Here is a 20,693-nt window from a genome sequence, read left to right on the forward strand (position 1 = left end):
TTCGGTTTCGACATCGCCTGAACTTTCACTGCTGCTACTATCTAGAATCCTCGCTCTCGCCTGTGTAACTGTGTATGTTTTCTTTTTTTCCACTGTTTTAGATGTACCTGTGTTCACTGTAGGTGTGACTTTAGCTGGAACACGATAAGCTTTTCGCTTTGGCATTTTTAGTTAACTTCTACAATTATACCATAAGTTTATCAACAACATTTACGCTCGGATCATCTTCATCGTAATGACGGCGTAATGACGTAATCATGTCATGACGTCATGACGTCATCAACCTTCCGGGTCAAAAAATAATAATTAAATAAGTAAGGAATCATAGCAGAGTAATGCCGGTATATCGGCCTTACGGGGATAACGTTTACACTGTAAAACCGCTATATCGGCCTTACGGGGATTAGGCATAGACGTCCAAGCCAGTATATCGTCCTTACAGGAATAGGTTAAAGACGGGCAAGCCGTTTTTTCGGCCTTACAGGAATAGGTCAAAGACGGGCAAGCTGGTTTTTCGGCCTTATGGGGTTAAAACACATAAATAAAACAGGTAAAACTGTTGGCACTACAGTTATTTACCTTCAAACAACCATAATATTAGAAACAGCAATTACTGTAGACATTAGGAAAAAGTGGGTGCTTGCAAATGGGTGGGTGCTTGCAGAGATAAGCAAAAAGTGGGTTCCTGCAAATGTCATTTCTCACATTTACAAAATCAGGTGATTATATTCACCCATCAGTGTAAATATCTCTTTATGTATAGCGACTAGGGATGTCACGAGAACCGATACTTCGGCACCAAGTCGGTATCAACATTTTTAAAATGTGACGGTACTTGTTCTTCTGCAGTAGCATGGGTACCGTTGGTAATGAAGGTACCGGTGTTGCAATTCTTCCGGAACTGATGGGGGTACCAAATATGCGTAAGTGTTTTAGTCGGTCCACAAGTGGTAAAGAAGAAGAAGAATGCCTAAAAGCACACGGGAAAAACTACAGAAGATGGCGAAGTTTAGCTCCACCCCGACTCGTTGAGAGGAAAGGTGGTAGGAGTTAAATATGGAAATACTTCGCATTCGAGGCAGATGACAGCAAACATATAATTGATGCTCTGAAGCCAGTGTGCAACCGATGCAATCGTTCATTTCACACAAAGCGAGGAAACACCTGGAATTTGGCAAAGCACCTGAAAGATGAGCCCTATATTATGCTTGTTTGAAGCAGCTGGCATTGTGGCCGTGAAACCAGCTAACGTTACGCTCCATGTAATGTTTGCGATAGCTATTTATTTGTTAGCGACACTAATGCATTGCAATGTTATAAACTACCTTCGAATGGGCCACCATGCATCGCCATTCAGCCCGTGTCCTGTCAGCTAAATGTAGCCTAATGTCACTAATAATTATTCAAATTTTAATGCTTTTAAAAAATCTTTTTGGCCTGCCACCATATCAGTGAATTTAAACTAATGCTTGCAGTCAGCATATAAGGTGTGTGTGTGTGTGTGTGTGTGTGTGTTTAGGAGTGCACCTTAGCACATGTAGCCTCCACTGTATTATTAGTCATTGTCAGACAGTGTTTAATAACTAAAATACCCCCCTTTGCCAGTATCAGCCAGAGGACGATGCCCTCCAGGAGAGTTTTACTTTTATTTTTTAAATTTAATTTTTATGCTACACCATGGCATGGACTTTGGTGTCGAGTATCATGTACTTTTGGTGGTATCGGGACTGACTACTAGATTTTTGGTATCGTGACATAGAGACAGAAGAACACTGTTACAGAATGTTCTCTCTGTATGGCCGCCCATGAATGTAAACGATTCTATAAAGACAAAAGATATTAATATTAGATAAAGCAATTATTGTAGACATAAGCAAAAAGTGGGAGCTTCCTGCAAATGTCATTTCTCACATTTACAATATCAGGTGATTACTATGTTCACCCATCAATGTAAATCTCTTTTAATGTACAGAGACAAAAGAAAGATATTCCAGAATGATCATTCTGTGTGGCCACCCATAAATGTAAACGTCTCTATGTATAAAGATAATGAGGTGTAATCACTGTCTGAAGGTGTAGTGTAGTTACTGTGTTTATTTGTGAAGATACTGATGAATGAAAACATGGTGAACCTCACTTTCAGCTTGGGTTTCATTCTTTCAACAGAATGTACAAAGCAAATCGAAATCACTATTTTTAAAAAAACCTTTCCCTGAATTTTGTGCCATCTGGCTATCTCTATGGTCCCACATGGATGGATCATCTCTATATATGGTCCTGCATGGATAGATCATAGAGATGTCTGTACAATCGGACCTTTCGGCAAGAAAGGTCATTCATTTCTCGAATGTTGAGAATTCATAAAGTCACAATCACTAGGGAATGCTTCAGCTAAAGGACTCAGCTACCCAGCACTTCCCCAAGTCTCAGTCATAAAGAGAAAGTCCAATCCATTAACTGAAATAAAATCATTGATTAATTAATTGAAAAGTCCTGTTGAGGAGAGATCTTTCGTTTATCGAGACCATCTTCAAGGTAGTAAATTCCTTCAATGGAAAACCACATGGTTGAGATGACAAAAGAGGAACATAACCCAGAGAATGATGGTTTGCAGGATTCACCACTCTCCTACAAACAGAGTGGGACTCATTTTCAGCCCTGGAGTTTCATGCCTTAGACCAGCCCACTTTAGTTCACGACTGACTATATTAAAATAATGTAATTAAAACAAAAATATCATCATATCCAATGCAGTGCAATACAGTAGCCTGTATTGAAGTGTTGCTTCACAGTGAAGATTTATTTAACAACAGTATTCTTTACAACAACACAATGTAATGTTTAACAGTATCAGAATCTATTTTCTGTAAAAAAAAAAAAAAAAAGTGTTAATAAATATCTAAACCTTGAAATGAAAAAATATCAAATAAAAAAATAAAATAAAAAATAAAAAAATTAAATAATAAAGAACTAAATAAAATGTATTGCACTTTTTAATGACACCATTAAAAACATCAACATTAGTTAAAGGGTAAATCTCCAGCACTATTCTTTAAAACATCACAATGTCCTTTTCTGCTATATCTGAATATATATTCTGTGCAAAATTGTTCACAGATATCCAATCCTTACACACAAATAAAGAATAAAACAAGTATTGCACTGTTCCTGCAAGAATTATTTTCACAGTATAACTTTCCAATGACAGCTTCATCTCTTTTTCCTCTGCATAAGTGTAGCTTCAAGGAAACATGGCCAACCCTAAAACATTAATAAATGCCTGAGCAATGCACTGGTCTCTTCAACTTTGTTTATCAAAGTGTCATTGTCCAAAGACATGAGAATTTCTTTCTCAGTGCACATGCCTCAAGGTTCTTCTGGGTTAAAGTGCTCATGACAATATTTTGGTTAAATACCACTTCTGGGTGTACGTTTTCTTAGTTTATGGCAACAAAGTATCATATTAAGAGAGTTATATCACGTATAATGTCTGCGATGGTATGATGCAATGCCATGTGGTGCAAGGCTATTTATTTATTTAGTTTCCCTTGCTAGTTCACAATGTTATTCAATTTAAATTGTGTTCTTATGTGATTTGTTACTTTTCGTTGTTTTATACAGTGTTCATTTAAAATGTTGGGAGTTTCAACTCCTGGAAATTGAAGGTATTGTGCGGTGCCGGAGTTCATAATTTTGTGAGTGTTATTTCATTTTTATTTGTTTCAAATGATGTAATTGGGCAAGATGAAGAACATATTCATTTGTTTTCTTTTTCTATAATATTCGTTTTCTTTTTTTATAAAATTAGCCCACTGCTGTATTGTCAGTTGTAAAACTTGTTAGCAGCACTATAGTCAAATCACTTATCAGATCATTCACCGAATAAATGTAAATCTAAAGAACCCTTTCAGTGTGTTCCTGGTGGTAAACCCAAATCCACGGTCACACTTATATTCACTCAATGAGCAATAGAGGCTGCTACTGCTGAAGGGAAGGCTTTGGGGGGGCCCTTTAGTTACAAAAAAGTTTGTCTGAAGGTTGTTTTGTGATCATTTCTGTAACCTGCAGTAAAACTGCAGTAACTTTATTAAAAAAAAAAAAAAAGATTGTTCATTAAGTAAATTGAAATGTTATAGTGAAATGCCATTCAACACAATTGTTTCCTCGTGTTTCAAACATGTTGTATCGTAGTGCACTAAGTCACAACTGCATAGACACTGTCATGTCCTTGTCCACTCGGTTATCTTCATGTTTAATCAAAACAAACAAAGGATTCCTATAAGTAATTAAAACATACAATGTATTCTTGGCATTATTGTGTCCTTCCTTATACATTATAACAATACAACGAATATTTATTGAAAGCATGGACTAAATCTGGTCACATTGTGTGTTTAGTCTGAATGGACGGTTTTCTTTCCCAATCTCTTACTGAGCTCGATATCACTTCACTACAAAACAGATTAAACTCTTCTCTAGCTGTAATACACAGGGGGAGCCACATTTCTCAGTGCTCCAGTTAAACCTGTTCCCCAGTAAACTAATTCTCTGCTGGTGAAGTGTGATGAAGAGTTGAGTTGATAAACAGACACATTACTAGCATTGCTGTAGGATTTTAATCGTATATCAGTTGGCGTGTACTGTGTTCTTAATTATAAAAGCATGTGGATGAAACTTGTAGAGTTCAGAGGAGAGAGAGAGACAGATTACCATCATCACTGTTGAAGTTCAAAGCAATTTCAGCTGTAATATACTGTAATATATGGAGGAAAACCTCCTTTCTACAAGCACCAGGTAACCCAGTTTCCTCATGGACCACGTGATTTCACCTTTGTACAAGCAGATGTCAGAATTTAGTGCAGAGAGAAGATCCATTTATTCAATCATTTCTTTGTATTTTTAAGAACACAACAACCCTGACACATTTATTTCTAAATAAAGGGCGGAAAACGATTTTGTGTGCGATTCAGAAATTTTTGAATTCGTGTTTCAGTTTTGTGCGATATAATTCTGCGTGTGTTTTTAAATGCTTGATTCACGCTTATTATTTTTCGATCTGGGACAGCAATACTTTTGATGGGAAATTGATCCCATACATTTTCAGAAAACAAATTTCTTAAACATAGGATGACAGAGGGAACCTCATAAATATTCCTGAAGGAAGCGCTACCTGATTGGTCAGTGTAGGGCTGCACGATTATGACACAGATAGAAGAATAGAAATTAGCGCAGATAGAAGATTCATTTATTCATTCATTTATTTTTCTTTTTTTTAAAAGAACACAATAACCCTGAATTTTTTTCTTATTTCTAAATAAAAGATGAATGTGTTTGTGTTTGTGTTTGATGAAGTTTGAAGGAGAAACTCAGCTGTTGGGTTTTATCTACACAGACATCAGAAGCTGAACTTCATACATTTTATTCATCATATTAAATTCTGCAGTAAAACTCAGCGTGAACTGTAAATAATCTTTATTCATATTTGATATGTATAGTGACAAAGTTCCACAATCATAACGTGTAAAAAACAGATTGAATGATTAAAATTATTTGTTTATCCAAAACAAACAAACAAACAAGTATTAAAATAAACTGTACAGCACTTTAAAAGAGAATATTTATTTCTAAAATTTCCTAGAAAAAGGAAAATATTTATTTTTATTCTCACCATTTAATAAATGATTAAATCTGTGAGGTGAAAATTCATTCAGTGTTAAGTACAGGAGAGATGATCAGTGGTGCTGAATTTTTACCTCCTTCATTTAAACAAGGACTGAAGCATGGATAGAGTTTGTCAGTGAAAGACTGACCAGTGAAAGAGTAGATATGAGAGCTGGACTTCACATCATAAAAGGAGACCAGACCCTCCTCATAATCCACAAACACCCCCACCGTCTCCACCTTCTCTCTCAGTGTGAGGGGGACAGGGGGATCAGCACAAGCCGTATACTGATTCTCATTAATCAGTATCACAGTCCAGAATCCATCCTGGTGAGTTCCTGTAATCTCCCCCTTCCTGTTAATGTTCTCTCTCGTGACTCCTAATGTCCACTTAGTTTTCCCTCTGACCTGCACCTCATAATAAAATTTCCCTGAGGAGAAACTCTGCTTTCCCAGAACACAGACACATTTATTAAACCTCTGTGGTGTATCAGGGAGATCCTGTCGTGTGTCTCCATGTGTCACTTGTTTTCCATCAGCAGACAGGATGAGATATGGATGAGCTGTATCAGGATCCAGAGTCACATCCACTGAGAGAAACACACAGACTGTCACCATCCATGGATTGAGCCAGAAGCAGATGCAGATAAAGACATTTATTTAAAGAAACGTACTAAGAAACAAACACACTGTGGCAAGAAACAAACATCAAGACATGAACAACAGGAGTCTAAGACAACAAAAGACAGTGAATCAGTGCAGACAATGGCTATATATACACATGAGTGCTCATTAACCAAAACGTGAATCAGGTGCAGGTGGTCATGTGACATGTAGTGCAGTGGTTGATGGGAAGTGGAGTCCAGAGCTTCCTGATACGTGACACAGACTTTTGTGAGTTTGCAGATAAAAAATATTAAACCATCATCAGTGGATCAGATTCATTAGGATTTATAAGAGGATTTGTAGAAGATTAAAGAATGAAACATTTAAAATGATCTCTTATAAAAAGAGAAAACTTGTACAGTTGATGGTAGGAGTCTGTCAAAGATGAGAAATATAAAATGTTTTCCTTCTGAAACTTTAGTCATTTATTTCTGTTTGTAAGTTTTGCTGTTCAGGAAAAACATGGAGTCACAGAAGAAAAACATTTGAAGAAAAAAAACTTGATCCTGTTGGACAAAATAAGTTCAGCGAGTGTCTCTAGTGATAAATATCTGGTAGGTTTTAGCTTAAAAAAAACCCTCTAAAGTCAATGATAGAGACACTGCAAGGGTTATCCATCCATCCATCCATCCATCCATCCATCCATCCATCCATCCATCCTCTACTGTTTATCCTTTTCAGGGTCATGGGGAAACCTGGAGCCTATCCAAGGAGCATAGGGCACAAGGCGGGGTACACCCTGGACAGGGTGCCAATCCATCGCAGGGCACAATCACATACACACTCACACACCCATTCATATACTACGGACACTTTAGACACGCCAATCAGCCTACCATGCATGTCTTTGGACTGGGGGAGGAAACCGGAGCACCCGGAGGAAACCCCCGCAGCACGGGGAGAACATGCACTGCAAGGGTTATTTATTAATTCATTTTTAATCATTGAGGGCATAAGAATAAATCTCTGACTTTTTTTTTTGGCTGCATGAATTTTTTTTTTTTTTTTAACTTTGACAGGCAAAGAACTTAAAGTTTTATCATGCAGTGTTTTTTAAAAAAAAAGAATAAAGTTAATTTCGTCCAAACATACACGTTTAATGTATTACTTTCTTAGTGAAATGTAAGAAGAAGATCAGTCTTTCTAAAGTAGAAAAGGGTTTAAGGGCTTTAGTGCATGGCAGTAATAGGGAGCTATAGTGAGGAGGATCATGAGAGACACTTTAAGACTTCCTTTTAGCTGGAGAGATCTACAGATGAAAATCAGTCTGATGATGCAGTGGTGTAATGCTGATATGTACATTTTAATATGAGAGGAAATCAGAAACCTCACTGTACCTGCATACTGCTGAATCCTCTTCAGTTCTGTGGAGACTAATCACAACAAAACATCACTTTCATTAGATTTAAGATCATTTCAATGCAACACGTTTTAGACTTATGTCTAAAAATTGTTAAATATGAAAGTTTCTCACCTGTTTCCTTTAACTTGTCATTGAGTGTTTTAGGGAGTTTTGCAAAATATATCCTACACACTTTGCTGAGCTCTACTGAGTGTTTCATCTCTTGGATCTTCTTCAGTCGGTCCTGAATCATCTGCTGCACATCTCTGAGTGTTTTCTCCAGCTGTGTCTGAGGACAGAGCAGAAGACAAATAGTTTTGTTTAAAAAAGTGATTTGTGTTAATTTCTCCTCATATGTGGTGTAAGATATAAGTCTTAGTATAGTAAATAATTTCCTCATAATGATTAATTAATGTAAATAATTTTGCATTTTAGAAGTGAAGCCGAATCAGAACATATAGCTGAACAGTGAAGGTTAAAAAGTCCCGGAAATTGAATTCAAAACTTTCCAATCTGATCTACTACTGGATAAATTAGTTCACTTTATCTATAAGAATATACAAAGCTGATGTTAATCATTGTTTCTCACCTTCCTCTCTCTGCTCTCCTCCTCTATAGGAACTACATATGGAACATTCTGGCATATGTAGTCCTCCAGGTTCTCCACGGGGTTTATTAGTTTGTGTTTCATAAGTCTTGGAACATGATTATGAGGTTCTAGATGAGTTTCACACAAACTCAGAACACAATCCAGACAGGATTTCAGGGCCTTCATCTTTCCAGTGCAGGCATCACAAAGAAGCTCAGGTTTGTCAGGACCACTTTTCTTCTTGAAGTGATCTGCAACCTCTCTCAGTGTTGTATTTATCTTCAGTTCAGGTCTCTTGGTGAATTTCTCTTTACATAATGGACAGTAACAGTGTTGACTCTTCTCCCAGCACTGTGTAAGGCAGCTCTTGCAGAAGTTGTGTCCACATGGAGTGGTGACTGGATCAGTGAACACATCCAGACAGATCGAACACTGCAGCTGATCTTCAGACAGGAGACTGCTGGAGTCACGAGAAACTAGATTTGATAGAACAAAAGTTACACATTGTTTATAAATAGTGTAGAAATACAGTCTCTATACAGTAAACTGAATCTGTAGTGAAGCTGTGAAAATCACAGACCAGAAGTTTAAAGGCACTTGTTGGGGTTTCATTTAATGTTTGTGTTAAAACTTTTTTGGTAGAATACCTTTATGAATTTTACAGTCAAGTGTATTTTCACGGGTACTGTATCTCTTATATAAGACATAAAACACACAACAATGTGCATTAAAAATAATCACTGACAGGGTGGTGTGAAGTTGTTTTCATCCCAGAGCTGAATATTTTTATATAAAACTGTACATGCTTGAGTGTTTTATTTCTCTTATACAGTATCACTGCAACACTCCTACAATAACACATCAGGATCAGGATCTCTAGTAGCTCCATAAAATCGTGTGCGGCTCGACAGAAGGAGAGAGGGAGAGAAGAGATTGTTAGGACTGTGCTTAGTGTAACAGAAAATCTAGTCATGGTAGGCTTGAGTAAACAAATACGTTTTAAGTCTAGACTTAAACACTGAGACTGTGTCTGAGTCCTGAACACTAATTGGAAGACTATTCCATACCCGTGGGGCTCTATAAGAGAAAGCTCTTCCCCCTGCTGTCGTCTTCACTATTCGAGGTACCGTCAAATAGCCTGCATCTTTTGCTCTAAGTAGGCTTGTCTGATCAACAAAAACCAAAAGGTCTCTTAGATACTGTGGCAGGAGACCATTTAGTGCTTTATAAGTTAATAATAGTATTTTATAATCAATGCGAGATTTCACTGGGAGCCAATGCAGTGTTGATAAGATCGGGGTGATGTGGTCGTATCTTCTGGTTCTAGTTAGGACTCTAGCAGCTGCATTCTGGACTGACTGGAGTTTGTTTATGCTCCTACTGGAACATCCAGACAGTAAGGCATTAATCTAATCTAGAGGTGACGAAAACATGAACTAATATTTTTGCATCATGTAGTGATAATATATTTCTTATTTTAGCAATATTTCTGAGATGAAAGAAGCCTATCCTAGTAATATTATCTACATGAGCATCAAATGATAGACTGGAGTCAATAATTACAGCAAGGTCTTTTACTACTGCACATGATGAAAGAGAAAGTCCATCCAGAGTTACTATGAGATCAGAAAGACTACTTCTAGCTACAAATGGTCCTAATAGAAGTTCTTCTGTCTTATCAGAATTAATTAAGAGGAAGTTAATAAGCATCCAGTGTCTAATGTCCTTTACACATTCCTCAACTTTATTAAGCTGCTGTCTGTCCTCTGGCTTCGTTGAATCATATAGCTATGTATCATCAGCATGACAGTGGAAGTTAATTCCATGTTTATGAATAATTTGACGTAGAGGTAGCGTATATAAAGTAAAAAGCAGTGGGCCTAAAACAGAACCTTGTGGAACACCAAATTTAACCTCGGTATGCGTGGAGAAATCACCATTTACATCTACAAACTAATAACGATCGGTCAGATAAGACCTGAGCCAGGAGAGGGCTGTTCCCTTAATGCCAGCAACATTTTCTAGTCTATCAAGGAGAACAGTGTGATCAATAGTATCAAAAGCTGCACTAAGATCAAGTAACACAAGCAACGAGACACAACCCTGAGGCCAGTAGCAGGTCATTTACTACTTTAACTAGCGCTGTCTCTGTGCTATGATGAGGTGTAAATCCTGACTGATGCATTTCATGAATGTTATTCCTATGCAAGTACGAACATAGCTGCTGTGCTACAACCTTTTCTAATATCTTGGAGAAAAAGGGGAGATTTGATATAGGTCTATAGCTGGACAGTTGAGAGGGGTCAAGGTCAGGTTTTTTAATCAGGGTTTTAATAACTGCTCATTTAAATGATTTAGGTACATAGCCAGTGCTAAAGGAAGAATTGATTCTATTTAAAAGCGGTTCAATTACTCCAGAACAAATCTGTTTACAGAAACATGTAGGTACAGGATCTAGTAGGCAAGTTGATGATTTCGCTGAAGAGATTAAAAAGCTAGTTCGGTCTCTCTAAGAAGAGAAAAACATTCTAAACATTGTTCTGATATTGCTATATTATCGTCTATAGGGTCAGTTATAAAACCGTCTGGTTTTAATTTAATAGCCTGAATTTCACATCTAATATCTTCAACTTTACCAATGAAAAATTGCATGAAATCTTCGCTGCTATGTAATGATTGAGTGCTTCTCTCTGTAGTGGTTTTATTCTTAGTTAATTTTGCTACCGTGTTGAATAGAAATCTCGAATTGTTTTTGTTATCTCCTATTATGGTGGGGAGATAGACTTTTCTAGCAGCACTAAGAGATTTTCTATAGTTCAGGAGGCTCTCCTTCCATGCTGTTTGAAATACCACCAACTTGGTTTGACGCCATTTACATTCTAATTGTCGAGTGGTCTGTTCTAAAGTATACGTTTGATCGTTATACCAGGGAGCTAGGTTTTTCTCTCGATTATTTTTCTTTTGAGTGGAGCCACTCTATCTAGCATGTAGCAGAGCGTTGACTCTAAGCATTCTGTCGCTTGATCGAGTTCTGTCAGAGCAGACGGTGATCCAAATCTAACTGATGTCTCTGGGAGGTTATTTATGAAGCTCGGTGCAGTAGCTGATGTGAAAGTACGTTTTCTGCAGTAGTGAGGCGAGGTGGAAATATTATGATCAATACGTATTACGAACGAGATAAGATAATGGTCTGAGACAACTTCAGACTGTCAAAAAAATGACAATATTTACTATATACTGAGTCTTTACTGATCACATATACATATGTACAATGAAATTCTTTTCTTCGCATACCCCAGCATGTCAGAAAGCTGGAGTCAGAGCGCAGGTTCAGCCATGATACAGCATCCCTGGAGCAGAGAGGGTTAAGGGCCTTGCTCAATGGCCCAACAGTGGCAGCTTGCAGTGCTGGGGCTTGAATTCCCGTCCTTCTGATCAGTAACACAGAGCCTTAACCGCCAAGCCACCACTGCCCCTACGTTTAATCCGTATGTTAGTATGAGGTCAAGAGTGTGACCACCATTATGAGTAGGTCCGATTACATTCTGATTAACCCCTACTGAATCTAAGATGGACACATCAGCTATTCTCAGTGGGTCTTCCAGGTTATCAAAATGAATATTAAAATCACCGACGATTAATGCTTTATGGCCCTGGGGGTCTGTAAATAATAATCCGAGGAATTGACTCATTTTTTGTAGCTACATAAGTTATACTGTTATAAAGAATTTCAAAAGATTTAAATTTATAACTAAGTTTTTGTGTGACGCCTAGATTTTGACTAAGTGCGACACCTCCTCCTCTACCAGTTGAACGAGGCAGATGTACATACCTGTATCCAGGAGGACATTTACACAAGCTTAACTTCAAAATTTAAAAGGTGATCCTTTGGCACTTTTTCAAATAAAAGCTATTTTGATCTTTACTTTCTTAATATGTATTAAATTATTTTCAACAAAAAAGCAACTTTCATTATAGGGACTAGCCGGTCTGAGCCATAACTTAAAAACTATCACAGTATTCCTATCGTCAATAGGTGTAAAAAGGAGCTATCAGGGGCACAAAGGGAGCTGAAGCTTCCAGAGCATGCTCTGAAGACCGAGTGCCGCACAAGGTGGGGATCGAGGCAAGCCATGATAGAAAGAGTCCTGGATCAGCAGAGGGCCATTGCTCATGTCTTGTCCACTGACTGAAAGGCCCCACAACTCATCCCCACATGGCAGGAGGCAGGACAGTGACGTCCTGGAGGCCATCAACAAATCCCTCTGCCCTCTGACTGAGTTTACTGATGCGCTTTCCAGTGAAAAATATGTCAGTGTGTCCTTTGTAAAACCAGTCCTCCACCTTTTCAGCTCCTCTATCCTGAAAGTGAAGGATGATGATCCAGACCTAATACGCACCATCAAGACCAAAATCCTGAGCTAACTGGATGAAAAATAAAAGGAGCCTCTGACACAATATCTGCTTGACATTGACAGAATTTATTATAAATGAATTAAATGAAGTAGATTCAAATGTGCTACAAAATCAGCTGCTGTAATGTGCTGTAATCTACTTTCTGGATATGCATGTTAAATACATTAGATTATTGATCATTAGATTTACCAGACTCTTTTCATGGAGATGGGCCCAACTGATCCCCATCTTGAGACTGCTGAGGAGCCACTGAGGGAACCACACCAAGACCCTCACCCCACCACGAACAACAAGCTATAGCCTCTGAGCTACAGTCTTACCTACAATTAGACAACCGTGACAGTGAGGAGGATCCACTGGACTGGTGGAGGGAACACCAGAGACTCTATCCATGACTCTTGAAACTGGCAAAAAAGTACTTGTGCATTCGGGCCACAAGTTCCCCTTCAGACAGGGTTTTTAGTACGGGGGGAAATGTAGTGACCTGCCTTCGCTCCTCTCTCAAGCCAGAAAATGTTGACAGGCTGGTGTTTCTTGCCAAAAACCTGTAAACACTGTTATTGCCTTTTCTGTACAGGTCTGAATTGTTTTCATTTGGTTGCATATTGTTATATTTGATTGCATATTTTCATTTGGTTGATGGCATTTTATTTCTACTTATCCTGTATTTTGGGTACAATTTTATTTAGCTTTTGCTTCTACGATATGATGCACTTTAAGGACCCGTCTAATTTGATGCAAAGATTTGAACATTAGCAGGAATGTAGTACAGCATGGAGCTGAAAGCAGCGGTCTGTTTATTTAAATGTGAAAGTGCAATAATAATATATTGTCCCTAAAATCACTGAATAATCGTGATAAATAATCGTGATCTCAATATTAATCAAAATAATCGTGATTATCAGTTTGGCCATAATCACGCAGCCCTACACCAATCAAGTAGTGCTTCCTTCATGAATATTAATGAGGTTCCATCTGCCATCCTATGTTTAAGAAATTTGTTTTCCGAAAATGTATGGGATCAATTTCCCATCAAAAGTATTGCTGTCACAGATCTAAATAATAATATGCATAAAAGTATAAAAAAAAAAAAAAAAACTCCCCTTTTTGATTGATTGGCTAGAGGAGCAGCTGTAGTGGACCAATGGTGATGCTAAATCCCGCCCTCATTTACATGAAACTCGAACTGCAATATTTGGAAAAGTGGAGAATGTGGAAACAAGAGAGAAGGAAAAACAGCACAAGCGTTCAAAAAAGAAAACATGAGCAGAAAATGTCAGAGAGCACAAAAACACAGTAATATAACCAAGGAATATTATTTTGTGCGCAATTCAAAAAACTTTGAATTCATGTTTAGTTTTGTGCAATATAACTCTGTATGTTTTTTTTTTAATGTTTGATTCACACTTATTATTTTTTGATCCGTGACCGCAATACTTTTGATGGGAAATTGATCCCATAAAAATAGACCACACAATTTCACCTTTCTACCAGCAGATGGCAGAAATTAGTGCAGAAAGAGGATTCATTATTCACTCATTTCTTTTTTTAAAGAATACAATAACACTGACATGTTTATTTCTAAATAAAAGATGACTGATTGTGTTTGTGTTTGATGAAGTTTGAAGGAGAAACTCAGTGGTGTTCGGTTTTATCTACACAGTCATCAGCAGCTGAACATCATACATTTTATTGATCATATTAAATTCTGCAGTAAAACTCAGTGTGAACTGTAAATGATCTTTATTCATATTTGATTTATAGTGACAAAGTTCCACAATCATAACGTGTAAAAAAAAAAACAGTCTGAAGGATTAAAATGATTTGTTTATCCAAAACAAACAAGCAAACAAAAACAAACAAGTACTAAAATAAACTGTACAGAACTTTAAAAGGTAATATGTATTTCTAAAAATTACCAGAAAACGTAAAATATTTATTTTTATTCTCACCATTTAATAAATGATTAAATCTGTGAGGTGAAAATTCATTCAGTGTTAAATACAGGAGAGATGATCAGTGGTGCTGAATTTTTACCTCCTTCATTAAAACAAGGACTGAAGAATGGATAGAGTTTCTCAGTGAAAGACTGACCAGTGAAAGAGTAGATATGAGAGCTGGCCTTCACATCATAAAAGGAGACCAGACCCTCCTCATAATCCACAAACACCCCCACCTTCTCCACCTTCTCTCTCAGTGTGAGGGGGACAGGGGGACTAGCATTAGCCGTATACTGATTCTCATTCCTCAGCCACACAGTCCAGAATCCATTCTGAGGAGTCAGTGTAATCTTCCCCTTCCTGTTAATGTTCTCTCTCGCGACTCCTAATGTCCACTTAGTTTTTCCTCTGACCTGCACCTCATAATATAATCTCCCTGAGGAGAAACTCTGCTTTCCCAGAACATTAACACCTGTATTAAACCTCTGTGGTGTATCAGGGAGATCCTGTCGTGTGTCTCCATGTGTCACTTGTTTTCCATCAGCAGACAGGATGAGTTTGGGATGAGCTGTATCAGGATCCAGAGTCACATCCACTGAGAGAAACACACAGAGTGAGATGTGAGTTTGCAGGTAAAAATATTAAATCATCACCAGTGGATCAGATTCATTAAGATTTATAAGAGGATTTGTAGAAGATTAAATAATTAAATATTTTAAATGATCTCTTGTAAAAAGATAAAACATGTACAGTTGATGGTAGGAGCCTGTCAAAGATGAGAAATATAAAATGTTTTCCTTCTGAAACTTTATTTCATATTTTAGAGTCACAGAACATGAGAGAAACACACACACACGCACGCACGTGACTTTTGTTTGCCTTGCAAAAAAACATTTACATTTGATAGACAAAGAAATTAAAGTTTAATACTCATGAATTAAAAAAAAAAAAAAAAAGGATAAAGTGAATCTCTGTCCAAACATACATGTTTCCTGCATGACTTTCTTAGTGAAATGTAAGAAGAAGATCAGTCTTTCTAAAGTAGAAAAGGGTTTAAGGGCTTTAGTGCATGGCAGTAATAGGGAGCTATAGTGAGGAGGATCATGAGAGACACTTTAAGACTTCCTTTTAGCTGGAGAGATCTACAGATGAAAATCAGTCTGATGATGCAGTGGTGTAATGCTGATATGTACATTTTAATATGAGAGGAAATCAGAACCCTCACTGTACCTGCATACTGCTGAATCCTCTTCAGTTCTGTGGAGACTAATCACAACAAAACATCACTTTCACTTTTATGCAACACATTTTAGACTTATGTCTGAAAGAAAATGTTAAATCTAAAAATTTCTCACCTGTTTCCTTTAACTTGTCATTGAGTGTTTTAGTGAGTTTCTTATTCAGAGTCTTCTGAAGCTGAGACAGAGCTGTCCTCACAGTGTCCCCACTCAGATCAGTGTTAATACTGATCTCAGTCCAGTTCTTGGTGTGTGGAGGGCTGCACATAGAGGAGTAAATCTACAGTAGAGCAGGAGAGAGGAGAAATCCCTCAGCATGGTGAGTGTTGTTCTGTGATGTTCTGCATTGCCAGTGAGCAGAGAGAGGAACACTGACCTGTAGGAGGTGGAGATGCTCCTCAGTGTGTGAGAGCTGCTCCAGCTCAGTGTCTCTCCTCTTTAGCACAGTGATTTCCTGCTCCAGCTCTTTAATGAGTCCTTCAGCCTGCCTCTCTGCTGCTTTCTGCTTCTCCTCCATCACCTCCAGCAGCTCAGCCTGACTTCTCTCAATGGAGCGAATCAGAGCAGTGAAGACTTCAACACTGTCTGCTTTCTCTTTCTCTGTGCTTCTCTAAAGGAGGAACACATTTTCACTTCCATCAGATAAAACTGAATAGAGAAACAATGCTTAATGCAGTTTGTTCATTTATAAAAAGTAAAGTAAACTATACACAAACTATTTTTCCACACACTTTACTGAGCTCTACTGAGTGTTTGATCTCTTGGATCTTCTTCAGTCGGTCCTGAATCATCAGCTGCACATCTGTCTCTGTTTTCCCCAGCTGTGACTGAGGACAGAGTAGAATAAATTTATTTGATTTTATACTTACTAAATTTGTCCATCTATTTTGTTAAAAGTGACTTTTCATAATTTTCCCTATGTGTGGTGTAACAAATAATTTTCAGTAATAAATTATTATTATTGTCAATTAATTATTTTCTTGGAGCTGTTCTATCTGAAGGCAAAATCCATCTACCACTGGATAAATTTAATTGCAATATCCATAAGAATTACGAAATCTGATATTATTCATTGTTTCTCACCTTCTTCTCTCTGCTCTCCTCCTCTATAGGAACAGTGTTGTGATTCTTGTGGTCTGTCTCAGTGCAGAACTTACACACACACGTCTGATCATCTCTACAGAACAGCTCCAAAGCTCTCTCATGTTTCTGGCATATGTAGTCCTCCAGGTTCTCCACAGGGTTTATTAGTTTGTGTTTCTTAAGTTTGGGAACATGATTATGAAGCTCAAGATGAGTTTCACACAAACTTGCGCAACAATCCAGACAGGATTTCAGGGCCTTCAGCTTCTCTCCAGTGCAGGCATCACAAAGAACCTCAGGTTTGTCAGGACCACTTTTCTTCTTGAAGTGATCTGCAACCTCTCTCAGTGTTGTATTAATCTTCAGTTCAGGTCTCTTGGTGAATTTCTCTTTACATAATGGACAGTGACAGTGTTGACTCTTCTCCCAGCACTGTGTAAGGCAGCTCTTGCAGAAGTTGTGTCCACATGGAGTGGTGACTGGATCAGTGAACACATCCAGACAGATCGAACACTGCAGCTGATCTTCAGACAGGAGACTGCTGGAGTCACGAGAAACTAGGTTTGATAGAACAAAAGTTACACATTGTTTATAAATAGTGTAGAAATACTGTAATTAGTTTCAACCTTGTCTCTATACAGTAAACTGAATCTGCAGTGAAGGTGTGAAAATCACAGACCAGAATGCAGGGAATCTGCAGGTTTGAGATCATGAAATTTAAGCCTTCTAAAATTTTGTAGGGCAAAATAAAAGAACAATTAAGACCAAATTAGCAAATTAAAAAATGGTTTAAAAACACATTAAATCATTAATCAGCTGGTTTATAAAACTGTAGATACCAAAAATCAACACTGCAAAATCAAGACCACTAAGGCTACTTGTATGCCTCTGGATGTTTATTTTATAATAATGTACATCGATGTGTTTTCTTTTTCAATAATGCAATACATTTTTAGGGATATAGACACATGCTTAATATTCCAAATATCCTGCATTAAAATACAGGTGAACTACTTAAAATGCAAAGCACTGTGTAAACCACCACAATTTAGTGCTAAGACTTAATTCAACTGTATAAAAAAAACGCAGGGATTAAACATTTTAATGGAAGAATCACTATTATAATCTCGATAATGAATCTCTATAATTTTATCCCTATGATGAATCTTTATCATTTTAAAGAAAATATCTCTTTGCTTGGTCTTGGTTGTTTTCTTTAGACTCTCATCAACATTGACCACAAACACATCCTTGTTTATTGCCCTGCACAGTGTTATTTACTTATTTATTTTAGCGTACAGAGCCAAAGTGAACCTGGTGATGTAGCCAGTCTTGTCTCGTCCGCATATGAAGGTCTTCACAAGCTCGGAGTTGGGAAACATTGCTTTAAAAACTGAATCAATAACGACTGCTGTCATTGGAAGTGTATGAGTGATGATTCTCCAATGGCCGTTACACCAGATAACCTCTGCTTTCAGAGTGGGCCTAGAGCCGCAGATTGCTCAGATGTTGAATGATTACTGGCCGGATGTTTGTACGCTTGTACGCTAGTCCGCTAGTAGTTTCAGTACTAACACTGCACTGCTTGGCTACCTGACAGCAACAGGCAGCAATAGGATTTTGCTATAGCTCGCACATACTGTACTGCTTCAGCTTTTCCCCTTGCATGTGTCATTCCACAGCCTGAACACACGTAGAGCCAACTTTAAAGCATTTCTTACAAATGCTACAGTGGGTTTCCAAATCATTTCCTGCTACTGCTTTTAACCAATCCGAGAACTGATTATTTTCTGGCCACTTGCTGTTAGATTTACATTTCCCCATTACTTCACATCCACCTCAGCGCATCCCGTACCACTGCAGCAGCTCTGTTAGCGTGCAAATCAGTTACCATAGTAACCACCAACCAATCAAAAACACGTTTGATCATTCAAACGTCAACTCTGTTCACACTCCACAATGTAAGACCTCTGCTAATTATTTTTAAGCCTTTTCCCCACTATTTATGACGTTTAAGACTTTTCATGCCCTTAAATTTGTTGAAAGTGAATATAATGCTTTTCCAGGCTATTCAAGTATCCTGTACATGTTTTCCTGTACTCATACGAAAAAGGCTTTTTATTCTAATATAAACCGACACTTGAAGTTTAAAGGCTCTTGCTGATGTTATTTAATTATTTGCAAATGTAGCTCTTACATAAGAAATAAAAAACAAGTACCTGCATTAAAAATAATCACTGACAGGGTGGTGTGATGACACAAAGCTTCGTTATCATCCCAGAGCTGATTATTTGTACGTACGTGCTTGAGTGCTTTATTTCTCTTACACTGTATCACTGCAACACGCCAACAATAACACTTTTTTCTTTAACAAAGTCACTTTTATCAGTCTGTAGTTACTTTAAATGATGTGGAGCACATGCAGACCAGATTCCTATATTTTTAACAACATATCTAATTATGGAATTATTTCATTATATATTTAAATATTTAACTAATAAATATTCCTCCATAGTTACACTATCAGTGTCAATAAATAGCTTTCTGAGATGTGTGTGCGTTATTACACAAGTGTTCTTCTTATCTGAAAACAGAGGCATAAAATCATCAGAAAAACAATTAAACTGTTCATTGAGATCATTTTTATAACAATTAATTTCAGCCAAAATTTCATATAGTGCCAGTCCTTCAATAAATGATGTAGCACATCCACCATGCAGTGCAAGTCATTGTGAATTAGTTGTTACTATAGAAACAGTAACTTACTATTGTGTAACTATTTAATAAATACAAATAAATCATATATAAGCTGTATAACTTACACGAGTCTGGTTCATCCATGCTGCTCCTTCTTCCGCCTTTTGTTGGTGATGAAGATTCAGCTATTTACTTCCTCCTGTGTTTTGAATCTTTTCAGTAAGAAATCACATCATTCAGTTCACACATGTAACAGTATGAGGTGATACTGATTAGTCTGTTTGACTCAGCATGCCTGTCTGCAGTGTTAAACATGAGCAATGACACTGGAAGCATTTAGACTGTGATATAAAACACACGTAAACATTCCTCATCTTCATTAGATTGTAATAAACACAGAATTTCACTGATCATTCTCACAGCTCTCAGCTCACTAACTGTATCATTCACAGTTTCTCACTTCCTGATATGTTTGTAGAAATGTTTATGTTTCACCCAGTGCTCACCTCTGTACTTCTAACACACACACACACACACACACACACACACACACACACACACACACTTACACTTTTAATCCAGTTAATTCAGTTTAGCTCACACATTTTGACAAATGTAGTCATTAAGCATAAAGTATAATTGTATTTTAACTTGTATTTAAGTGTTCATGCTGGAATCAGTTCAACTCTCCACTTTTGAGCAGTTAATAAAATTATGTCTCTGTCTGATATTGTTTACCTGTGCAGTTTATCCTGATAAATCACACACTGACAAAACCTCTGAACTATAAAACATTCACTGAAGTACATACCTTTATTTTACTTGCCTCTTTTCAGGGAGTGAGAATTGTCTGCATTTATATTCCAGAGTCAGTGAATATCCTGCAGTTAATTTCAGAAATTAATGTGAAAATAATGGTTTCTTCTCGATGGGAGCTAACTGCTTTTCACTTTCACTTTAGTAATTTCCTTGTTCACTTCGTAGTGTTTGACAAAGGGGCAGTTCCACATATGATCACAATGCAGTTTGTCTCCACCTCCCTAGCTTCACCTCTGATCATG

At 37.4% G+C, this 20,693-nt stretch overlaps 2 protein-coding genes across 2 annotated transcripts; both read right to left on the bottom strand.

Moving 5' to 3' along the window:
* Positions 1 to 5,253: 5,253 nt before the first annotated feature.
* Positions 5,254 to 6,279, bottom strand: LOC108267741 (E3 ubiquitin-protein ligase TRIM39-like). Its single transcript, XM_053681822.1, has one exon. The coding sequence runs from the start codon at positions 6,277 to 6,279 to the stop codon at positions 5,704 to 5,706; it is 576 nt and encodes a 191-aa protein (XP_053537797.1). The 3' UTR covers positions 5,254 to 5,703.
* Positions 6,280 to 14,398: 8,119 nt separating this feature from the next.
* Positions 14,399 to 20,366, bottom strand: LOC108267740 (E3 ubiquitin-protein ligase TRIM39). Its single transcript, XM_017472113.3, has 7 exons — positions 19,758 to 20,366; positions 16,936 to 17,492; positions 16,584 to 16,679; positions 16,229 to 16,462; positions 15,970 to 16,132; positions 15,845 to 15,880; positions 14,399 to 15,209 (listed from the first exon to the last, which is right to left on the bottom strand). The coding sequence occupies exons 1-7, from the start codon at positions 19,774 to 19,776 to the stop codon at positions 14,662 to 14,664; spliced, it is 1,653 nt and encodes a 550-aa protein (XP_017327602.1). The 5' UTR covers positions 19,777 to 20,366; the 3' UTR covers positions 14,399 to 14,661.
* Positions 20,367 to 20,693: the final 327 nt, after the last annotated feature.

This window comes from Ictalurus punctatus, chromosome 7 (assembly GCF_001660625.3).
Source record: "Ictalurus punctatus breed USDA103 chromosome 7, Coco_2.0, whole genome shotgun sequence".
NCBI classification, from domain to species: Eukaryota; Metazoa; Chordata; class Actinopteri; order Siluriformes; family Ictaluridae; genus Ictalurus; species Ictalurus punctatus.